General features: G+C 43.0%; 1 protein-coding gene and 1 long non-coding RNA gene across 2 annotated transcripts in view; one reads left to right on the plus strand and one right to left on the minus strand.

Annotated features, from left to right (window-relative positions):
* LOC102799389 (butyrophilin-like protein 2) overlaps positions 1-19,471 on the plus strand; it is a 65,671-nt gene extending 46,200 nt beyond the window's left edge. The window contains exons 4-5 of the mRNA XM_087839498.1: positions 18,731-19,057; positions 19,296-19,471. Coding sequence (XP_087695624.1) covers positions 18,731-19,057; positions 19,296-19,471 — 503 coding nt within the window. The remainder of the gene's footprint in view (positions 1-18,730; positions 19,058-19,295) is intronic.
* Positions 1-20,308, minus strand: part of LOC148103557 (uncharacterized) — a 134,992-nt gene that overhangs the window by 59,358 nt on the left and 55,326 nt on the right. The window lies entirely within an intron of this gene.

The raw sequence follows: 20,308 nt of genomic DNA on the forward strand, positions 1-20,308 counted from the left end.
TCTGCATTTGAGTCCTCTCCTGCTTGCACACAGCCAGGAACCTGCCCAGTTTCCAGACAGTCAGTCACACACTCCCCACTCTGACCAGCTCTGCTCTGGCTCAAAATCCTCTGCTTAACTACAAACTCCTGTATATTTATGAATCATATCTAGCCAGCTCTGCCTCGTGTTACAGGAGCCTTCATGTGTAAACAATAACCTGGCCCAAGTAGTGGCTCTATATTAATTTCTATGAGGTGAAATGACTGAATGATTAACCTCATTTTAGGAAAAGTCATGAAATATGAGATCTTTGTTTTTTTTGGGGGGGGGGGGTTTCTTAAAGAGTTGCAGGAGCTTTGACGTTCCAGTTCTAGTGTTAACAGAGTGGACAGACAATACAGACACAAACAACATGATGCAGACACTAGCAGCATGTAGAAGGACTAGAGGGAGGGTGTGAGACTTTTTGCAGGATGGTGCAGTAACAGAAACTTGTTCCTGAATGCAGAAAAGACCCCAAACAAAACTGGTATTCGACTTCAGAGGAAAGCGGCCCATGCACACCCCGATATGACTCAAGGACACTGCTGTAGAGGTTGTGTAGCATGTAAGATTCCTGAAAGTCTGCCCTTGACCCCGTACGCCTCCTTCATTGTATAATTAAAAAAAAAAATAAAAGTTTGCCATTACCTGAACGTCCTCATAGAAGAGCTCATCTCAACTCTGCACCTGTCCTTTCTACTTAACTTTATCCCATATTTTACGGCCTCAGATCACATACATCTCAGTAAAAGTAAAAATGAGATAAAAGGAAGATTTCTGCCTTCATTTCTGTTAAGAATGCTGCAGAAAACAGCTAAAGCGTCCAGATGTGCCGTTGCAGTGCAGGATTGGTTCTGCATGGGAAAGAAAAATTTCACATTACATGGAACATATTTTTCAGATTTAGAGATTCTCTACAAAGTGATTACGTCTGCGATATCAATCAAATTTTAAATTAATTTTAACAAATGTGTGTTCTTACTGGTCCAAAGAACCAGTGTGTTTGAATGTATTTCTTTGAACTGTGTCTCAGAGTTTGCAACTGTTTTTAATTCAAAGCAGAGATTTTTGTTGAATTTGTTTTTATTTATTCTGTTCTTATTTTAATGAAATTGCACATTCAGTGCACATAAACAGTCTGTAAGGCAGCGTTAGGAGAGGTGTGCTCACATGTTGGTGTCATACTCTACATTCTTCAGCTGTAAATAAACACTGATTAGTGCATCCGAGAGCACGGCAAACATCTGGCACTTTAGTTAAACACAGTTTACCTGTGGGCAGGATTGAACACAAATATTGCCTGAGTTGGATTAGAAATACTCCCACATAGTTCTTCTCATATTCACATTCATAGTTCTACTCTGAACTAACCTGAGTTTAATTTCTCTGTAGTTCTGATCTCACTGCTGAGCTGCACCACAAACTAAGGTCAGTAACTTTCCCCTGTCTGACTGTAAACCTGACTCACTCTTCCAGGAGACTGTGGGACACATTTATTAAGAACATGGTGCAGTTAGCTGCAGACAGACTCGTCTTCAGTCACATCAGTGACATCATCCTCCTCCTGTTTCCAGGTCTGATGAAGGCCTCTACAAGTGTGACATCAGCGGTCATGGAGAGTCTCCATCCAGCTGGATCACTGTCACAGGTGAGGCTTTTGTTTATTTTGCAGATTTTAAACCCAAAGTGACTCAAACTTATTAGAAAGACTGTTTTTTTGCTGTTTTTTCTCAGTATTTGCAGGTTCCTCTCCTCCTCCATCAGACTCCACTGACTCCCTCTCCTCCTCCTCCTCCTCAGCGATCCTCTCCTGCTCTTTCTGTGATAATGTCTATTTCCTCCATATTTGGGCTTCTGCTGGTTGTACTGGTTGTACTGGTGAGACGATGTGTTCAGAGGAAACCTGAAGGTGAGACACACATCCTGCTCAGACTCTCTGGGTAACGGTTATAAAACCAGTTTTAAAGGGACATTTCACTTCAAAATCAAATCTACAGTTTTTGGCTTCTGAGTGCCACAAAGCTGACATATCAAACATTGAACAGTTCAAATTAAAATCATCAAAAGTGGATACAAAACAAACACATGTAGAGGTGATGCTGAGGTGACCTGTTAAAACAACAACAACAAAAACAGTCACACGATGCACAGGAAGCATTGTTGTCTGTGTGAGGACCTTTGCATTTCAAATTGAAAGTTAAATTAACAACTAAACTATTCTGTACTTCAGCATTTCACATTAAACATTATATATTTAAATATAATATACATTTAATAGATTAGAAATGTATACACATTTTTTCTTGTTTTCCTGTGTGTGAACTGTGATGATACATGTGAGACTTTGTGGTCAAAGAGTTTTGATGTGAACAACATGTGCCGCCGTCCAGTTTCCTGTTTTTTGACTTAAAAAAGAAAAGAAAAAAACTGTTACATGGTGTTATTTGTATTGATATAGGACATTATAGCTGATTTATAAATCTTAATGTTCCAAATATTGGAATTGCACCAGCATTAGTTCTGTTATAAGTGAAATCTTTGGATTTGGTTTTAAAGAGAGCGATCCTCCAGCAGCTGCCTTCTACTCATCAGAAGAACAGCAGCAGACGACCGATACGGGTCAAAGAGGAGTAAAGGGACATAAAGTTTACTGCTAGACAGGCACAGACTCTGATCAGGATAAAAAAAAACTTTTAGATTTAGTTATTATTTTCAAGTTGGACACCTGGTTGTTTTTCTTTTGTTCTCTGTGTTCACGCTTATAAGAAGTCTTCAGTCTGTGCTGTAAATATGTTGCAATAATCCACTGCTTTGAAGAAACACAGGAATATCAGAGTGGGCTCTCGACTTTTTAACGGAAATGAAACCTCCACCTCTCAGCTGCTGCATGTCTCTTCTCATGGAAAACCTGATGAACGGCTGCCAAACAGCCAACAGGGGAGCTTTGTTTTAGGGGGTGGCGACATTATTCATCATCAAAACATTCAATGAGCCTGATGTGTACTTCCTTCAACTTTGTTTAAAGACAGACTTTCAAACCAGGCTTTTTCTTAGTTATATGCTGACTTATAAATAAGTAAGAAAACGAAATATTTGATAACATCTGGCAGTAAAACTTCTTTAACTCTAACTCAGAATCAAAGATAAAGTTGCTTGGCTGCTAAAGCTCAGTCTGCTACGGTGGCCCTGAGAGGCCAAACAGACTGTGTTTGTGGATATATGACTGACTTTAATTATCCACAAAATCATCACATTCTCTGTAAGATTAAGGTCGACTATTGAACGGCGTATAAAGTAAAGACTTTAAAACAAAGTAAACGCTGAAAGTACAAACATCGCAAATGTCACATAACTTTGCCGGCATGTGGCCAACAGTAATGTTTTAATGTTCCTCGTTATTAAACATGTGCACATAAATAAGTGACATAATATTCAGAACTTACTTTTGAAAGTTTACTCTTTGGCCGCTCTGCTTCCACTTCGTTGAAGTGTCTACCAGTCCCAGTGCACTTGTTAGCATGTTTTGGTTCGTGCAACTGGTCCGTCCGGTTATTGTTTCCCCAGAAACATTTCCGTTGTCTTTTTTCCTATTTCCGTTGTGTTGTGTGTGCTTTTGCAGCATTTTTCTTTTTGCAGCGTTTTTCTTTTTGCAGCGTTTTTCTTTTTGCAGCGTTTTTCTTTTTGCAGCATTTTTCTTTTTGCAGCATTTTTCTTTTTGCAAGTGTTTTTCTTTTTGCAGCATTTTTCTTTTTGCAAGTGTTTTCTGAAGTTGCAGTCCTTTTGGCCTCTCAGGGCCACCGTAGTCTGCTCCTGTGAGACAGAAACAAGAAGACAGATCAGAGTTTCTGAAACTTTTCATTCTTTTTATTGATTGAGGAATGAAAGTCCGTGTCAGTGGTGATGCTAGCTTTGTGTTCACTCAGGCCCGTATAGGCCTTGGTTAGATAGCAGTGATGTTCAGTCAGAACACACAGGACTCTTAAATAAACATCTTTACTGTCATTCTTCAACACAACAGCACAGGAATGCAAACACTGGCTTACAGGTGTGGAGAGCGCTCTGTAAATGAAATGTATACAAACGTGCTGAATGTAATTAACAAGTCGTAACTTACGTTTAATTAACTCTCTAATAGTAAAACCAGAAATGCAAATGAGTATGTCTGTGTATGATCACCTTTATGCATAAGTTTCATCCTCACCACACCAAACAGTACTTTACATTTTGTTGTGTTCACTGCAGACATACAGAAGCTGTGTGTCAGCAACATTTCAGGTGGTGGTTTGATCTGTCTGAATAACTCCGATCACATTTCATTGGCTGCTTTAGTGTTATAGAAATTTTAGTTTATCCTCACATCTGTTATGTGTTTACAATCTCACTGTAGGATTTGGCATAACCTTTGTTTGCTTAGAGGAAGTATGTGTGTGTGTCAGTATGACCCTGTGGAAACTGCTTAGCTTGGCGTAACAATGTTTCACTACGTTATCCGCTAACTATTTTACTCAGAAGGACAAAGCTCCCAAGATGACCAGTGCCAGGAGCTTCCTGGGAAAAGACAGTGGGAGCTGCTCTCTGGCCAGACACAGCCTGTGGGACAGGAACCTGTTGTACGTAAGTGTGTGGGGGTATAAGAGAGGAGCTGAGGTGTACCAAGGGCAGAGCTGGCATGACTGTGAACGGTCATGTTTGATGTGTGTTGGCTCTCCTGCGTGCATGCAGTAATTAAAATAGCTTGACCACAGCTGACTGTGTTGCAGAACTTTTTTTTACAGAGGATTCCACAACAGCAGATTGAGCAGTTGTCCTTTGACCTTTAACCTTAACGCTGTGTGTTGTTTCCTCTTTTAGACAAGAAAACCATCACATACCATTATTTCTGGTACTGAAAAAAAAACCACAAATTGAATTAATGAGAATGAAGAGGACAGAGGGAAAGTTTAAAATGAAGTTTGGGATTATGTCTGTGAAGGTTCTCAGTCATCCAGGTCATCGTAGTCTAAAGAGCTTGTAAAGAAAAGCGTCTGGACTTCTTTAAGTTGCTTGAAGACGTTTCACCTCTCATCCGAGAAGCTTCTTCAGTTCTAAGGTCAAACGGTGGAGAGTCCCAGATTTAACCCTACAATACAATACAATACAACTTTATTTGTATAGCACATTTAAAAGACCAGTGGTACACCAAAGTGCTTTACAATAAAAACAGGAAAATTAAGACAATAAATAAAAGACTATTAAAAAAGTACCACATATGTCATCAGGTTAAGGGCACTAATTATACAACAATAAAAGGGAATATAAGAACAAAGTTACTAAGAACAGATAAAGTACATAAATAAGAAATTGAACCAAATATAAAACAGGGACGCTAACTAGATGGAAAAGCTTTGTTGAATAAATGAGTTTTTAAACGGGATTTAAAAGATAAAACGGAGTCTGATGCACGGATAGCGATAGGAAGGTTGTTCCACAGATTCGGTGCAACCAGGGCAAAAGCACGGTCACCCCTAGATTTAAGTCTAGATCTAGGCTGAGCCAGGAGTAATTGGGCTGAAGACCTGAGGGCTCGCCCAGGGACATATAGACTAAAGATCGACAAGATAACGAGGGGCTATATTATTTATAATTTTAAAGGTGAGCAACAATATTTTAAATTCAATGCGATATTTTATGGGTAACCAATGCAACTCAATAAGAACTGGGGTGATAGAGGCATGCTTTAGTGCCAGTCAGGAGGCGAGCCGCAGCATTCTGGACCAGCTGAAGTCTGTGAAGGAGAGCGGAGTGAAGACCAAAGTAGAGGGAATTACAGTAATCCAATTTAGAAGTCACAAAAGCATGAATGAGCTTTTCAAGATCTTTATGAGGGACATAGTGCTTAGCCTTAGCAATAAGGCGCAGTGGACAAAAAGGGACAAAGGACCCCCTGATGATCCTCTACCTAACCACATGAGCCAAGGTGTAAAAACGGGTGTAGGTCACAATCAGTCAAGGTTTCAGGTGAGCTCATTGTGAAACCTGGCCCGACCCTATCATGTCATTTCCTGAGGTCAGATGGCCCAGGATGTGAGTGGGCATTAAGGGGTCTGGGAAGGGAACTCAGACCCCTTATTCCCTGGTTTAATTTTTGTTCTTTGTTTGACTTTAATTTCCCTGTGAATATGATGCACTAACCCACTGCCTTAAACAACAAAAGGAATTTTAAAACTGGAATGTTGACTCTTTAACAGATTCAGTAAAAAGGACTAGATGTTACAGTCCCTGATAATGCATTGCTTTAGATGTTGAGGGACGGCTGTTATGAGAAAAAGCAGCCCAGAAACTTTGCCAGCAGCACACATCATCCAAGGAGGCCCTGCCAGGGTTGATCAGGCCCTGGAGTGTGTCACTGGTTTATGTTAAATTGTTATTTCTCTTCTTCTTTCTTCTGTTTAGTTTCCTACAGTTTATTTTTATCTATTCACTGCAACTGAGAAATAATACTTACCTCTTTAGCATTTATGGAGCCTTACTTCTGAGAAGGGATAGAAAAGGTGATGTAAGACAAAAGGGACAAGATAGGAGAGAGCAGAGAAGAGAGCCGGAAGGGGGGCGCTGATCTGGCTGCCCACACCTCCCCTCTGGATCAGGCTGTACCTCCCCACTGTCCTCTGATTCCAATCTCTCTAAGCAGTTTTGCTGTTGTACTGGCAACAAAGCCCCTGCACCCCACTTCCACCAGGCGCACCTTGATCTTCCAGCCTCTGTCCTCTGCCTCAGCTGCCAAGTTGGCATAGCGCAGCTTCTTACGCTCAATTGCTTCCTCCCCTGGTACCGTCAGCTCAATGGCGTACGCAAGTTTTTGGGAGTTAGACCAAAGGACGAGGTCTGGTCGCAGAGTAGTTGTTACGATCTCTGTGGGAAAAATTAGCCTCTGATCCAAGTCCACCTGCATCTGCCAATCCCTGGCGGCCTTCAGCGGGCCCAGGTCTGGGTTTGGGGAGCTTGTCCTCGGCTTGTCTCCCTCCTGGACAAATGTTGATGAAAACTGACGCTCCGCTTGGTTCGTGAAAGGTTGAGTGTTGATGGATTTTCTTTTGCACTCACCTTTCTTGGCTAGACACCTGGTTGTGTCTCCATGTATCTGCCCTGAGTAAGGCTAGTGCTACAACCAACCAAGATGTGCTTGAGTGTTGCTGGGACTGTACACAGGGGGCAGGATGGGTCCTTTCTGAACCACATCTGCACATTTATTTATTATTGGGGAAGGTAGCACATCGTATGTCGCTCGGATGATGAAACTTAGTCTATTATATTGTATTATATGCCTTTGGTAGCATTGTGGGTATGTATAGACTTGTTTTATATTTTATGTGCATGTATAGACCACTTTCTTTCAAGTAAGTTCATTTTTCTGTAAGTTTAATGATAAAACCAATCTTATGCAGTTTACACTAGCAATCGCTTATGGAGCTAGCTAAAGGGGAATGACAAACGAATTGGAGGCATTCATTATAGCAAGACTTGTTAAAATCATAATTTGATGTTTGTATTTGAGTTAAAAAGGGAAGTAATTCATATGAACATTCCATGTTGACATATTAAAAAAACTGGGTTAATATATTTTCATTGTTATATATGTGCATGGTGAATAAGTACAGTGATTATGCCTTGTACTGTTTGTTACAGTTTCACCTTTCCCTTTGTCAATAAACCTGTGAACCGGGAATCGTGTCATCAGAGTCTTGATGTGGGGAAGGAGTTTAGCTGACTGCCCATCCATAGCAGAGGCAGTACAGTGAAACCACACTTCCTAGCGGGCAAGATAACGTGGAAATGCCGACAGATGGTAGGGAGACCATTATCACAATCAACTAATGGACAATTAGCACATCTAAGCAGAAATTCGCTGAGAAATTGTTCAATCCAAGTCAGAAGAAACAACCATGCCAAAAACGCATTCGCACGCTCCTTCTGTGCACTCCTATGCATCATCAACTGGGTCTGCTGCAGCCAAGGCACGAGCACGTGCAGAAGCAGCAAAGGCTTGTCTTTCTTATGCTGAGGAGGAAATAAACCTAAAACTAGAAAAGGCTAAATTGGAAGCCTCAATGCAAATGCTAGAATATAAGAAAGAAACTGCTGCAGCCATTGCGGAGGCAGAAGTGCTAGAAGCTGCAGCTGATATCAATAGTGAAAGACGTAGTTGTGACCTTGTACTAGATTCCGACCCTCTAGAAACTATTCAACGGACACAACAGTATGTTGCAGACCAAGGCAAAGTATCAGAGACAGAGCATCAGCGGCATGAAAGCGTTACGCCAATAAAATCACAGCCGTTCCCCAGCTCACATGGAGTTCAGATCTGTAAGGATGAAGATGTTCACGAGCCACGACAAGTAAGATTTGAACACAGTTCTGCTACTCCAACCCAGAATCTCGGATCTCAAAATGACTATAGTGGTGCATTTCCCTCAGCCTATCCCATATCTCCTAACGCCAACTATGGCAGCCCCAACCCAAATGATTTTGTGAGATATCTTGCACGCCGTGAACTTGTGTCTACAGGCTTACTTCAATTTAATGACAAGCCACAGAACTACAGAGCCTGGAAACGCTCATTTCTATCTGCAACCAGTGGCTTAGATTTGACTGTGAGTGAAGAGATGGATCTTCTTTTAAAGTGGCTTGGCAAGGAGTCAAAAGAACACGCAGAGCAGATCAGAGCAATTCATGTTAATCATCCAGGAGCTGGGCTGGATATGATATGGCAAAGACCCGATAGAACCTACGGCTCAACAGAGGCAATAGAGGATTCGCTCTTCAAGCGCATTGACACATTTCCAAAGGTAGGAAATCGAGACTATGCTAAGTTAACAAAGTTGAGTGATCTTCTGATGGAACTTCTTTCAGCTAAGGATGAAGGAGACCTACCTGGACTTTCATTCCTTGACACAGCAAGAGGTGTCAACCGAATCGTGCAGAAGCTCCCCTTTCGTCTGCAAGAAAAGTGGGCTTCAGCTGGCGCATCGTACAAGTGGCGAGAGCATGTGCCGTATCCGCCCTTTACCTTTTTTGTAGAGTTTGTTAGCCGGGAGGCTAGCATTGCCAACGATCCAAGCTTCAACTTCATCACTCAGACAGACATCAGCCCCAGGACTGAAAAGTTAGCGTGGCAGCCAAACAAGCATAGAGGAATCTCAGTCTGTAAAACGGACGTATTCTCCAGAACTAGTTCTGATTCTAGTAAGTTCTCATCAAAGCTTGATGATTGTGATAAAGTATGCCCCATTCATGGGAAACCACACCCATTACACAAATGTCGTGCATTCAGAGAAAAACTGATTGATGAGCGCAAGATGTTCTTGAAGGAGCACAATTTGTGTTTCAAATGCTGTTCAGCATCATCGCACCTTGCTAGGGATTGCAAGGTCAAAGTGCAGTGTTCTGAGTGCAAAAGTGAAAGGCACAACACAGCTCTACATCCAGGGCCTGCACCTTGGATAGAAGTGAAGGACCCTGCTCCAGACCATGGCGGGGAGGAAGTTGAAACTTTGCCTCAATCGGACATCACAGCCAAATGCACAAAGGTTTGCGGGGGAGATCTGATGGACCAATCCTGTTCCAAAATATGCCTTGTGAAGGTATATCCAGCTGGGAACAGAGAAAAAGCAGTGAAGCTGTATGCAATTTTGGATGAGCAAAGTAACAGGTCGTTAGTTCGCTCACAGTTTTTTGAAGTGTTTGGTGACAAAAGCCCATGTGCGCCATACATACTGAGAACATGTGCAGGAGTAAAAGAATCATCAGGTAGGAGGGCAAGTGGCTATGAGGTGGAATCTCTTGATGGGACTGTCCGCATTCCATTACCCAGTCTCACAGAATGCAATGAAATTCCCAACAACAGGGATGAGATCCCAACCCCTGATGTCGCTATTCATCATGCACATTTAAAGTCACTGGCACACCTCATCCCAGATCTGGACCCAAATGCCCAGATCATGCTTCTCCTAGGGCGGGACGTTATCAGACTACATAAAGTCCGCAAACAGGTGAATGGTTCACACAACCAGCCCTATGCTCAGAAGTTAGATCTGGGGTGGGTTGTTGTGGGCAATGTGTGTCTCGGCAGTGTCCATAGGCCATCAGCAATCAGCTCCCTCTATACAAATACCACAGAGCTGCGAAGGCCATCTATCTTTAACCCATGCCCTAATGTGTTTTGTGTTAAAGAAAGGTACAGCGCCATCCAGGTTGCAGACCATGTTCCAACATGTCCTGAACAAGAGTCCATCTGCGATGTTGACCATCTTGGATGCAATGTGTTCAAGAGGACCAAAGAGGATAACCAAGTTGCTCCTTCAATTCAGGACGCTTCATTCATGAAAATAATGAAGGCTGGACTACAGAAAGACACAAATAACAGCTGGGTAGCCCCTTTACCCTTCAAGAGTCCACGTCAGCAGCTTCCTAACAACAGGCCTCAGGCACTGAAGCGTCTCAAGTCTCTCATTCACAACTTTGAGAGGAAGCCTGAAATGAGGGAACACTTCCTTAGCTTCATGGAACAGATGTTCAAAAATGGTCATGCAGAGTTGGCTCCTCCGTTGGGTGAGGAGGAAGAGCGATGGTATTTACCAACATTCGGTGTGTACCATCCCAAGAAACCAAAGAAGATCAGAATAGTTTTTGACTCCAGTGCTCGATTCAATGGTGTGTCACTCAACGATGTGCTGTTGACGGGGCCTGATCTGAACAACACACTGCTGGGTGTATTGATTCGCTTTAGAAAGGAAGCTGTTGCATTCTCAGCAGACATAGAACAAATGTTCTACTCTTTCTTGGTCAGAGAAGAGGACAGAAACTTCTTGAGGTTTCTATGGTTCCGTGATAATGACCTCTCCAAAGATATCGTGGACTACCGCATGACAGTCCACGTGTTCGGGAATAGCCCCTCGCCTGCAGTGGCTATTTACGGCCTGCATCAATCCATTCAGGTCAGTGAGTTCCATGCTGACCCTGATGTAAAGCATTTTGTGATGCGAGACTTTTATGTAGATGATGGACTGAAGTCTCTGCCTACAGTCAAAGCAGCTATCAACTTGTTAAAAAAGACACAGGATGTCCTCTCCAGGTCTAACCTGAGGCTGTATAAGATCGCAGCAAACAAGAAGGAGGTCATGAGAGCCTTTCCTTCAAGAGACTATGCAAGTGACCTTAAAGATCTTGACCTTGATGCAGACACAGTACCGATGCAGCGCAGTCTCGGGCTCAACTGGAACCTTCAAACAGATTGCTTTGTCTTCAGTGTCTCCCAGGAGACAAAACCTTATACTCGCCGGGGAGTCTTATCTGTCATTAACAGTCTCTACGACCCTCTTGGGTTTGTAGCACCAGTTGTCATACAAGGCAAGGCCATTCTGCGAGAGCTCACTGCTGAGAATGGTGACTGGGATGCGCCATTACCTCGAGACAAGGAGGAAGCTTGGGCCTCGTGGAGAGCTTCACTGACAGAGTTGTCAAGTCTGACAATACCCAGACCCTACACTGAAACTTCACCATCGACAGCTGTCAACAGAGAATTGTGTGTTTTCTCTGAAGCTTCAACAAAAGCTATTGCTGCAGTAGCATATCTTAGAGTCACAGACACTGCTGGAAACCAGCATGTCGGGTTTGTCATGGGAAAGGCCAAGCTGGCTCCTCGTCCAGAGCACACAATCCCAAGATTAGAGCTCTGTGCAGCAGTACTGGCTGTTGAGTTGTCAGACCTGATCTCAGCAGAACTTGATCTTCAGCTTAATGCTGTGACTTATTACACAGATAGTAAGGTGGTTCTGGGCTACATTTGTAATGAGACCAGGCGTTTTTATGTGTACGTAAGTAATCGTGTCCTGCGCATTCGAAGATCCTCCAGTCCACGCCAGTGGCGCTACGTGGCCACAAACCAGAACCCTGCAGACCATGCAACACGTTCGGTTGCTGCAGGCACTTTAAAAGACACCAACTGGCTTAGTGGACCCAGGTTTCTGTCCAAACCAGAGTAAGACGTCCCTGACATCACCTTTGATCTTGTGGACCCAGGTTTAGATCCAGACATCCGACCGCTTGTGTCCACATTAAGCACTGCAACAACATCCAAGCAACTTCGGTCCCAACGATTCACCAAGTTTTCTTCGTGGCAGTCACTGACTCGTGCAATCGCCCATCTGAAACATATTGCCAGTTGTTACAACATGATCACAACAAACAAACCTTGTAAGGGCTGGCATCTTTGCAAGACAGGATTTAGTGTTGAGGAATCCACCCAAGCCTCAGACATCATCATTCGAACAGTCCAAGAAGAGGTTTATGGCGAGGAGATCAAATGTATCATAATACACAAAGAGGTTCCCAGAAGTAGTCCTCTAAAAAGTCTCGATCCCTTTATTGATGCACATGGCCTACTAAGAGTCGGAGGTCGTCTTCACTATTCGAGTCTTGCTCAGAGTGAGAAGACTCCTGTGATTATTCCAGGGAATCATCATATTGCAACCCTGCTCATTAGACAGTACCACGAACAAGTTCACCATCAAGGGCGTCTCTTTACGGAAGGGGCTGTCCGTGCAGCTGGGTTTTGGATAGTTGGTGGAAAGAGAAAAGTGAGCAGCATCATCTACCGATGTGTGACATGCAGAAGACTTAGAGCTCCAGTAAGCTGCCAAAAAATGGCCAGCCTTCCGGCAGATCGTCTCTCAACAGACCCCCCCTTCACAAATGTTGGCCTTGATGTGTTTGGTCCTTGGAGTGTTTCTGCACGCCGGACTAGAGGAGGCCTCTCACACAGCAAAAGGTGGGCCGTGATTTTTACATGTATGAGTGTAAGAGCCGTACATATTGAAGTCATAGAATCCCTCGACACATCCAGCTTTATCAACGCATTAAGGCGGTTTCTAGCAGTTAGAGGGCCGGTCAAAACTATTCAATCAGACAGAGGCACTAACTTTGTGGGTGCTTGTCAGTCCTTGAAGATACCTTCTAACATCGACCACAATGGTGTCAAGTCTTACCTGTCAGCCCAAGGATGCTCTTGGACATTCAACCCTCCACATGCCTCCCACTTTGGTGGAACGTGGGAAAGGATGATTGGTCTGGCTAGACGGATTCTTGACTCCATGTTCCTCCAGCTCAAGGGGAAGCTTACCCATGAAGTGTTGGTAACTTTCATGGCAGAAGTAGCAGGCATCATTAATGCCCGGCCTCTTGTTCCTGTAACAACTGACCACGACAACTCATTCATTCTTACGCCAGCTGCTCTTCTAACACAGAAGGTAAACTGTGTTCCTGCTCCTCCAGGAGAGTTTGGAGCCGCTGACCTCTACAAGCATCAGTGGAGACAAGTCCAGCACCTGTCTAACACCTTCTGGGACAGGTGGCGCAAGCAGTTCCTTCCAACATTGCAATCACGTAGGAAGTGGCAGTCATCTAACCCAAACATTAAGCCAGGGGATGTTGTTCTCCTCAAGGACAGTCAAGTACAAAGAAATAAGTGGCCACTTGGTCTGGTAACACAGACCTTCCAAAGCAAAGATGGTAAAGTTCGCCAGGTCGAGGTCAAGGTCATCAAGCCAGGAGGAGAAACATTGTTTGTGAGACCCATTACAGAAATAGTACTTCTTCTGGCTTCAGATGTCTAGGTGTTGAACTGTCATTGACAAAGTGTGGTGGCGTTAATCACGCCAGGCGGGGAGTGTTCTGATATCAAAAGTTTTTAAGGTAGACTGTTTTCTTTGATTTGGTAAATGTTTAAATATGCAATTGTAACTCTCTGGTGCCACCTTAAAACCTGTAGTCGGTAATAGGACATGATGTCGTCGGTAAACAGGAAGTAAGTCTGTGAATTAAGGAGAAGGCATGTGCAGCATGGTGGCTTTAGCCAGATAAATCCAGTGGCATCCACACACATCCTATGCCTTTGGTAGCATTGTGGGTATGTATAGACTTGTTTTATATTTTATGTGCATGTATAGACCACTTTCTTTCAAGTAAGTTCATTTTTCTGTAAGTTTAATGATAAAACCAATCTTATGCAGTTTATGCTAGCAATCGCTTACGGAGCTAGTTAAAGGGGAATGACAAACGAATTGGAGGCATTCATTATAGCAAGACTTGTTAAAATCATAATTTGACGTTTGTATTTGAGTTAAAAAGGGAAGTAATTCATATGAACATTCCATGTTGACATATTAAAAAAACTGGGTTAATATATTTTCATTGTTATGTATGTGCATGGTGAATAAGTACAGTGATTATGCCTTGTACTGTTTGTTACAGTTTCACCTTTCCCTGTGTCAATAAACCTGTGAACCGGGAATCGTGTCATCAGAGTCTTGATGTGGGGAAGGAGTTTAGCTGACTGCCCATCCATAGCAGAGGCAGTACACAGCCGTTCAGCGGTGTGACTCACAGGGAAAACATCTTACTTTCCCTTATGTTGGCAAGCAGAGCTGTGGGCAGCAAATGATAATGATTTCATTGTTTGTTTTAGGTTGTTTTTTCTTTTATTTCTATATTTGAAAAGAAATGTGTTGGGTTCTTTTGAAGAGAATAATTATCACCATTCAGATAATACATGGTTGGGACTGCCAAGAGGAGCATAGCTGACTAAGAAGTCACCTCTCCTCTCCTGTCTGCCTGGCTTACGTCCCACATCCCAAACAAGGCATGTTACCCTGGTCTGTCCTGTGTGTCTGTCCCCACCTCTCCCTCTATGATTGCTGGGTGAAGCTCCAGCCTCCCTGCCTCCTCTCATCAGGATACGTGTCAAAGAAAATGAGTCATGTTGGTTCTGCTGGGACAAGCTGAATACAAAAGTGTGATTAAAATCAGTAGTTTACCTCTGATTTACTGTAGGAACAGAACTGAGGAGGAGGAGACACAAGGAGGAGTCTTCAAAGAGCCCCCACCCGCTTTCCCTCACACTTTCTAGAAGCCTCCCCAAGTTTCCGACAGATGTGTGATAAAAGAGGAAGACGCACTTTCCTCCCTTCTTTCTTTCAAACATTAGCTCTAGATACAGGTTTATCTAAAAATCTGAATTTATCAGTAGATTAGCCGATTAAAAACTAATTTTGAACATCATTTATAGAAAACAGAAAAACAACGGCTTGATCGGAAAATCTGCGCTGGAATGGATGTTTTGATAACTACGTTACACTTGTGGATTTTGTCCTCTGCCTTCCTCCTGGAGTTTACTTCTGCAGGTGAGATGTGCTAATAATGCTTTCGATTATGTTGAGTGAGTTCTTACTTGGTGACATGTTTTTTCGGGTGTTTCCTGCTGCTTTTATTAGTGAGCACTTGACATATTTTACCTACATAACCAGCCAGGAGGTTACTGACGTTTATTCATTCATTTGCTGATCAGAGAATACAAATGATTGAATCAGTGGGTTGATTAGTTATGATGCTTCCTGTGGAGAGAACAGAAACTGTGTACGTGGCGGTTCTGTTCTCCTAATATTAAGGAGCTTCATTATTCCTTTATTGCGCAGTGTAGTACAGGGACTTTATCAGTTGTTTATCAGACCATCTGTTCAGTTGTATACAATACAGTTTGCATTAGTTATGGCCTTTGCTTTATTGATTATCATAAATGTGTGTGTGTGTGTTTGGGGGGGTTACAGAAAAACTATGGGCTCAAAACGTGGTCATAAATATTTTGTACTTGTAAATCAGGATTTGTGTGTGTGTGTAAAAAAGATTTGTGTATGTGTAAAAATAATTTTGTGCGTGTGTGTGTGTGTGTGTGTGTGTGGGGGGTGGGGGTGGGGGGGGGGCGGTCATCGATGACTTTCGATGACCCCCCTACTCCAGTTTAGCAGGATGTGCTGCTAATGCTAACTGCTAACTAAAAGCAAAGGATCCAGAGTTTGTTGCACTGGCTGTTGGGCTCTGTGGGTTTTTGCAGCAGCTCTACCTGTGCTAGATGCACCTGCTCCTTGTCGTTTCTATCTCTGACTTTATGTCCTCTACAAGAGTTTCTGGGTTTTTTTTGCTAGTTCTTCAAATGTTCAATAAAAACATGTATGCTAATATGCTAATAATGAAGAAAGCTTTGTAATGAAGACTGTCATTTCCACCTTTTTACACATACAAAACTGATTTACAAGTACAAAATATTTATGACCACTGTAGGAGCCATATGAGTTCTTTTTTTTTTTTTTACTAAGTGGGTTGGTTTAATTGGACTCACTGTATTGGTGCACGGGTGTGGGGCGTGTCTCATGGGTGTGGTAGATGATAAATGTGGTTGCACTCACCTGTTCACAGCACCTGATGTTGATGAGCAGAAAGGTAGGGTGAGCATGAGGCAAAACTTTCGGTTGACCGCACCTTGAGCGCAGCTTGAATGATTTTGATGTATTTTGACTGGAACTTGATGGTTTATGTATATTTGTGCACTAATTGATGCCATAGGCCAAATTGTAAGTTGGCATTGTAGTGCAGTTGTTGGTGAGATACAGTTATTTGTTTGTGGTCTGTGCATTTGTTTAATAGTTAATCCCAGGCGCTGATTTGTATATTAGAGAGTTGCATGTGGAATAAAAGGAGCAAATGGTACAGAAGTGTATTTTATGCGTTCATTGTTGCGCGTCATCTGTGTCCTCATGTTTAGCCTGCCGCGGCCATTGGTTTGAGGAGCTGCAACAACCACGTTTTGAGCCAATAAAAAAACATGCGTCACAAATATATAGCAAATGAGCGCAACGCCCCCTGCTGGACATAGAATAGAATAAACCTTTAATATCTGACCTGCAGTCAGCTGAGACTGAAGAAGTCACTTGGATGAGTGACGAAACGTTTCTCCCACAAAACGCTACGTCCAGATGAACAGAATCGACTTTTGGAGAACCTTTAATATCCCACGAATGAGAAATTTGGCCGTCGCACAGCTCTTATAGCAAGATGAATATGACATTTAGAAGGAAGACACAAAGTGGTCTTATATGCATAAGCAACCGTATGCACAGATAAAAATGTACAGAGATTTGTACATGTAAGTGTGGGGGGTGTATGGATGCTCCTGGTGAAATAAACGGTGTACAAACAAGCTGCAAATAAGTAGCAGCAATAAAAAAAACATGGGATCCGTCAATTAAACAGGTGATGAGTAAGATAACAGTGTTAAACTGTGTTATAGAGTCTGAGAGCTGCTGGTAAGAATGACCTGCAGCAGCGCTCCTTCCTACACTGTGGGTGTAAAAGTCCACTGCTGTACGAGCTGCTCAGAGCTCGTACAGTCTCATGCAGGGGTTGGGAGGTGTTGTCCATGATGGATGTTAGCTTAGACAACATCCCGTCCTCCCCAACCGGCTCGATAAACTTCAGCAGACAGTCCAGCACAGAGCTGGCCCTCCAGACCAGTTTGAGTTTCCTCCCGTTCCTCTCTGCCATCCAGCAATCCACAGCAAAAAAGATAGCAGACGCCACCACAGTGTCCTAAAACGTCCTCAGGAGAGTCCGGTTCACCCCAAAGGATCTCAGCTGCCGCAGGTGGAGACGACATAGACCCTTTTTATAGAGTGTGTTTGTGGACCAGTCCAGTTTCTTATTGAGGTGAACACCCAGGTGTTTGTACTCCTCCACCGTTTCAGTGTCCAAACCCTGGATGTTCACTGGTGTAATAGGGGCTGGCTTCTTGCTGAAGTCAATCATCAGGTCCTTTGTCTTGCTGGCATTGATGCAAACATGGTTCTGTTCACACCAGCTGACAAAGTCATTGATGACCCCACTACTCCAGTTTGCTTCCCTCAAACACGCCACCCACAATGGCGGCGGCGTCTGAGAACTTGCTGATGTCAGCATTGTTATGGAAAATGAGAGTATTACATTCATTTATTTTGGTGACTTTAAGAAGTCATAAAGTTATATTATTTTTTTTAATTGAACTGTTCTATGCAAACAGAACTAATTTACCATCTGCCATTGTCACGGTCAGTGAGGCAGACCATGGAAAAGTGGGGAATGAATGCTGGACTCTTTGTGCTGAACAGTGCGTTTATTTACAGTGCAACAAATGACAATAAATCCCTGTGCTCTTGCTTGACTGCCGTGTCATGTCTTTCCTCAAAAAGTCTGTCTTTGCACTCCCTGAGCTCGCTGCCTTCCTGTTTGCGAACTCCTCCAGAGGGGAAACCACCAAAAGCAGCTGTAAGACACAAACTCTGGCAGGGATGCACTAACTGGCTTTACTCTTAGCTCAGACACTGACATGGAGTCTTACACAACAATCCAGCATCAGTGAGAACTCAGCCACTCTGCTAAAAAGCTCCCATGACGAGGCTTGATCCGCTGCAGGTGTGTGTGTGTGTGTGATCGTCCTCTTCAGGTGTGGCCAGCCTCCAGGCGGGACACACCCACCAGTCCTGATGATGCCTGAAACCCACACACACACTCATACACACCAACATAGAAATCAGGGACAGCAGCAACAAATGTATACATGTCCATAGATTATTACAGCCATGATGGGAAAACACTGTCAAGACTAGCCTATGTTGTTCAGTTTATTAACGGACATATTAAAAATAGGAACTAGATGTAAAACTATGATATTAAATAACATTTAATACTTGTGTGATGGTTTGACCAGTGTGCATAACTTCAGTGTCTTCTGATTGGCTGCTTTAAAAGTGAACAGTTATACTTGGATCCCTTTAATCTCTCTGCTCTGTGTTGTTTCCTCTTTCAGACCAGAAAAGCATCACAGCTGAGTCTGGACAGGACGTCACTCTGACATGTCGAGCTCAAAACAACAACATTGATCTTGTAGAGTGGAGCAGAGCTGACCTGGAGTCAGAATATGTCCTTGTGTACCGGGATGGACACTTTGTTCCAGATGACCAGCATCCATCTTTTAAGGACCGGGTGGATCTGCAGGACAGACAGATGAAGGATGGAGACGTGTCTTTGATTCTGAAGAATGTGACGATTAATGACGCTGGAACATACGAGTGTCGTTTCCCTTTGGAGTCATCTGATCCGATCAGCATCATCTACCTGACAGTTGATCCTCCAGGTGAGTGAGTAGAGTTGAGTGTGTGTGTGATCAGAGGTGAAGCTGCTTCCTGGTTGTTGATGTTTGTTTCTAAAGATGTTGTTGATGAGACTTTGTAGAAAGCAGCTGGTCTGAGTGATGTGATCAGAGTGCAGTAGATAATGTCTGACAGCAGTTTGAAGAGGAAATGGATTCTGTTCTGTTCTTCACTCATCACCTACCTGACAGCTGACACCTCACACCTGTTTCTCACCTGCAGGTCAGCCAGGACGACACACAGAGGATGGAGGGAAGGAGGATGGAGGGAAGGAGGATGGAGGGAAGGAGAGTGGATCTGTTGGACTAATAGCTGGTCTGGTAGTTCCTGTTGTGCTTCTCTTTGTTATTGCTGTTTTTTTTATCTACATAAACCGTGACAATGAGAATCAGGATTGATACTAACCTCCTGTTGAAATGCACTTGTTTGAAACATCTTACGGCTTTTCCACTTGAGTCTCCTGCTGTTGCTCCAAATTCCCAGCATGTCACTCAACACAGGAACAAACAGATGATCTGAGGACATGTAGATCATGAAATTTGGTTTTCAGGGACTGAAAAACTGACTAAAATTCTGGATTCTCTTATGTTCTTCTCTCACCACCAGCTCACACCTTCTTCTCACCTGCAGGTCCTCCAGGAGGACATGGAGGGTTTGTGGGACTGATAGTGAGTCTGTCAGTTTTGGTGTGTTTGTTCTTGTCCCGAATGATTTGATCTCTAAAAGAAGAAAAGGGAATGTTGCTGAATATGTGATTTCTGCTTCTCAGAGATCCTTTTAAAGTCTAAAGACTTTAAAGGAGGGTTTCACACTGTTTGGAGCAGGGAAACAGGTACTAATGGTGCAGAACTGAGTGATGTGTTTGTGGATATGAACTCACACATGAACATCCCTCAGGTTCATATCTTCAAATTTAGGTCCCAGGACATAAACTTTATATTTCCCATTTTTTAAAGAGTGAAAAATGTTACATTTGGACATCTGTGGGGTTTGTGATGGAGGGAATCATTTAACAGCTCACAGGTTTCTACACTTATGAATTAAAAATGCATCACTTTAAGAATTAAATCTATTACATTAGATGAGGATGACGGTTTGGGATAAAATTGTTTACACTCTTTAAGCTCTGTTTCTTAGTTGTCATGGTGATGCATCCTTGGCAATGTTACAGACATGAAAAATACCTCAGAGTGAAACACTTAAAGTCATCATGTTGACTGTCATGAACATTTTTA

Source organism: Neolamprologus brichardi, chromosome 3, assembly GCF_056152115.1.
Source record: "Neolamprologus brichardi isolate AB-2024 chromosome 3, ASM5615211v1, whole genome shotgun sequence".
Lineage (NCBI taxonomy): Eukaryota > Metazoa > Chordata > Actinopteri > Cichliformes > Cichlidae > Neolamprologus > Neolamprologus brichardi.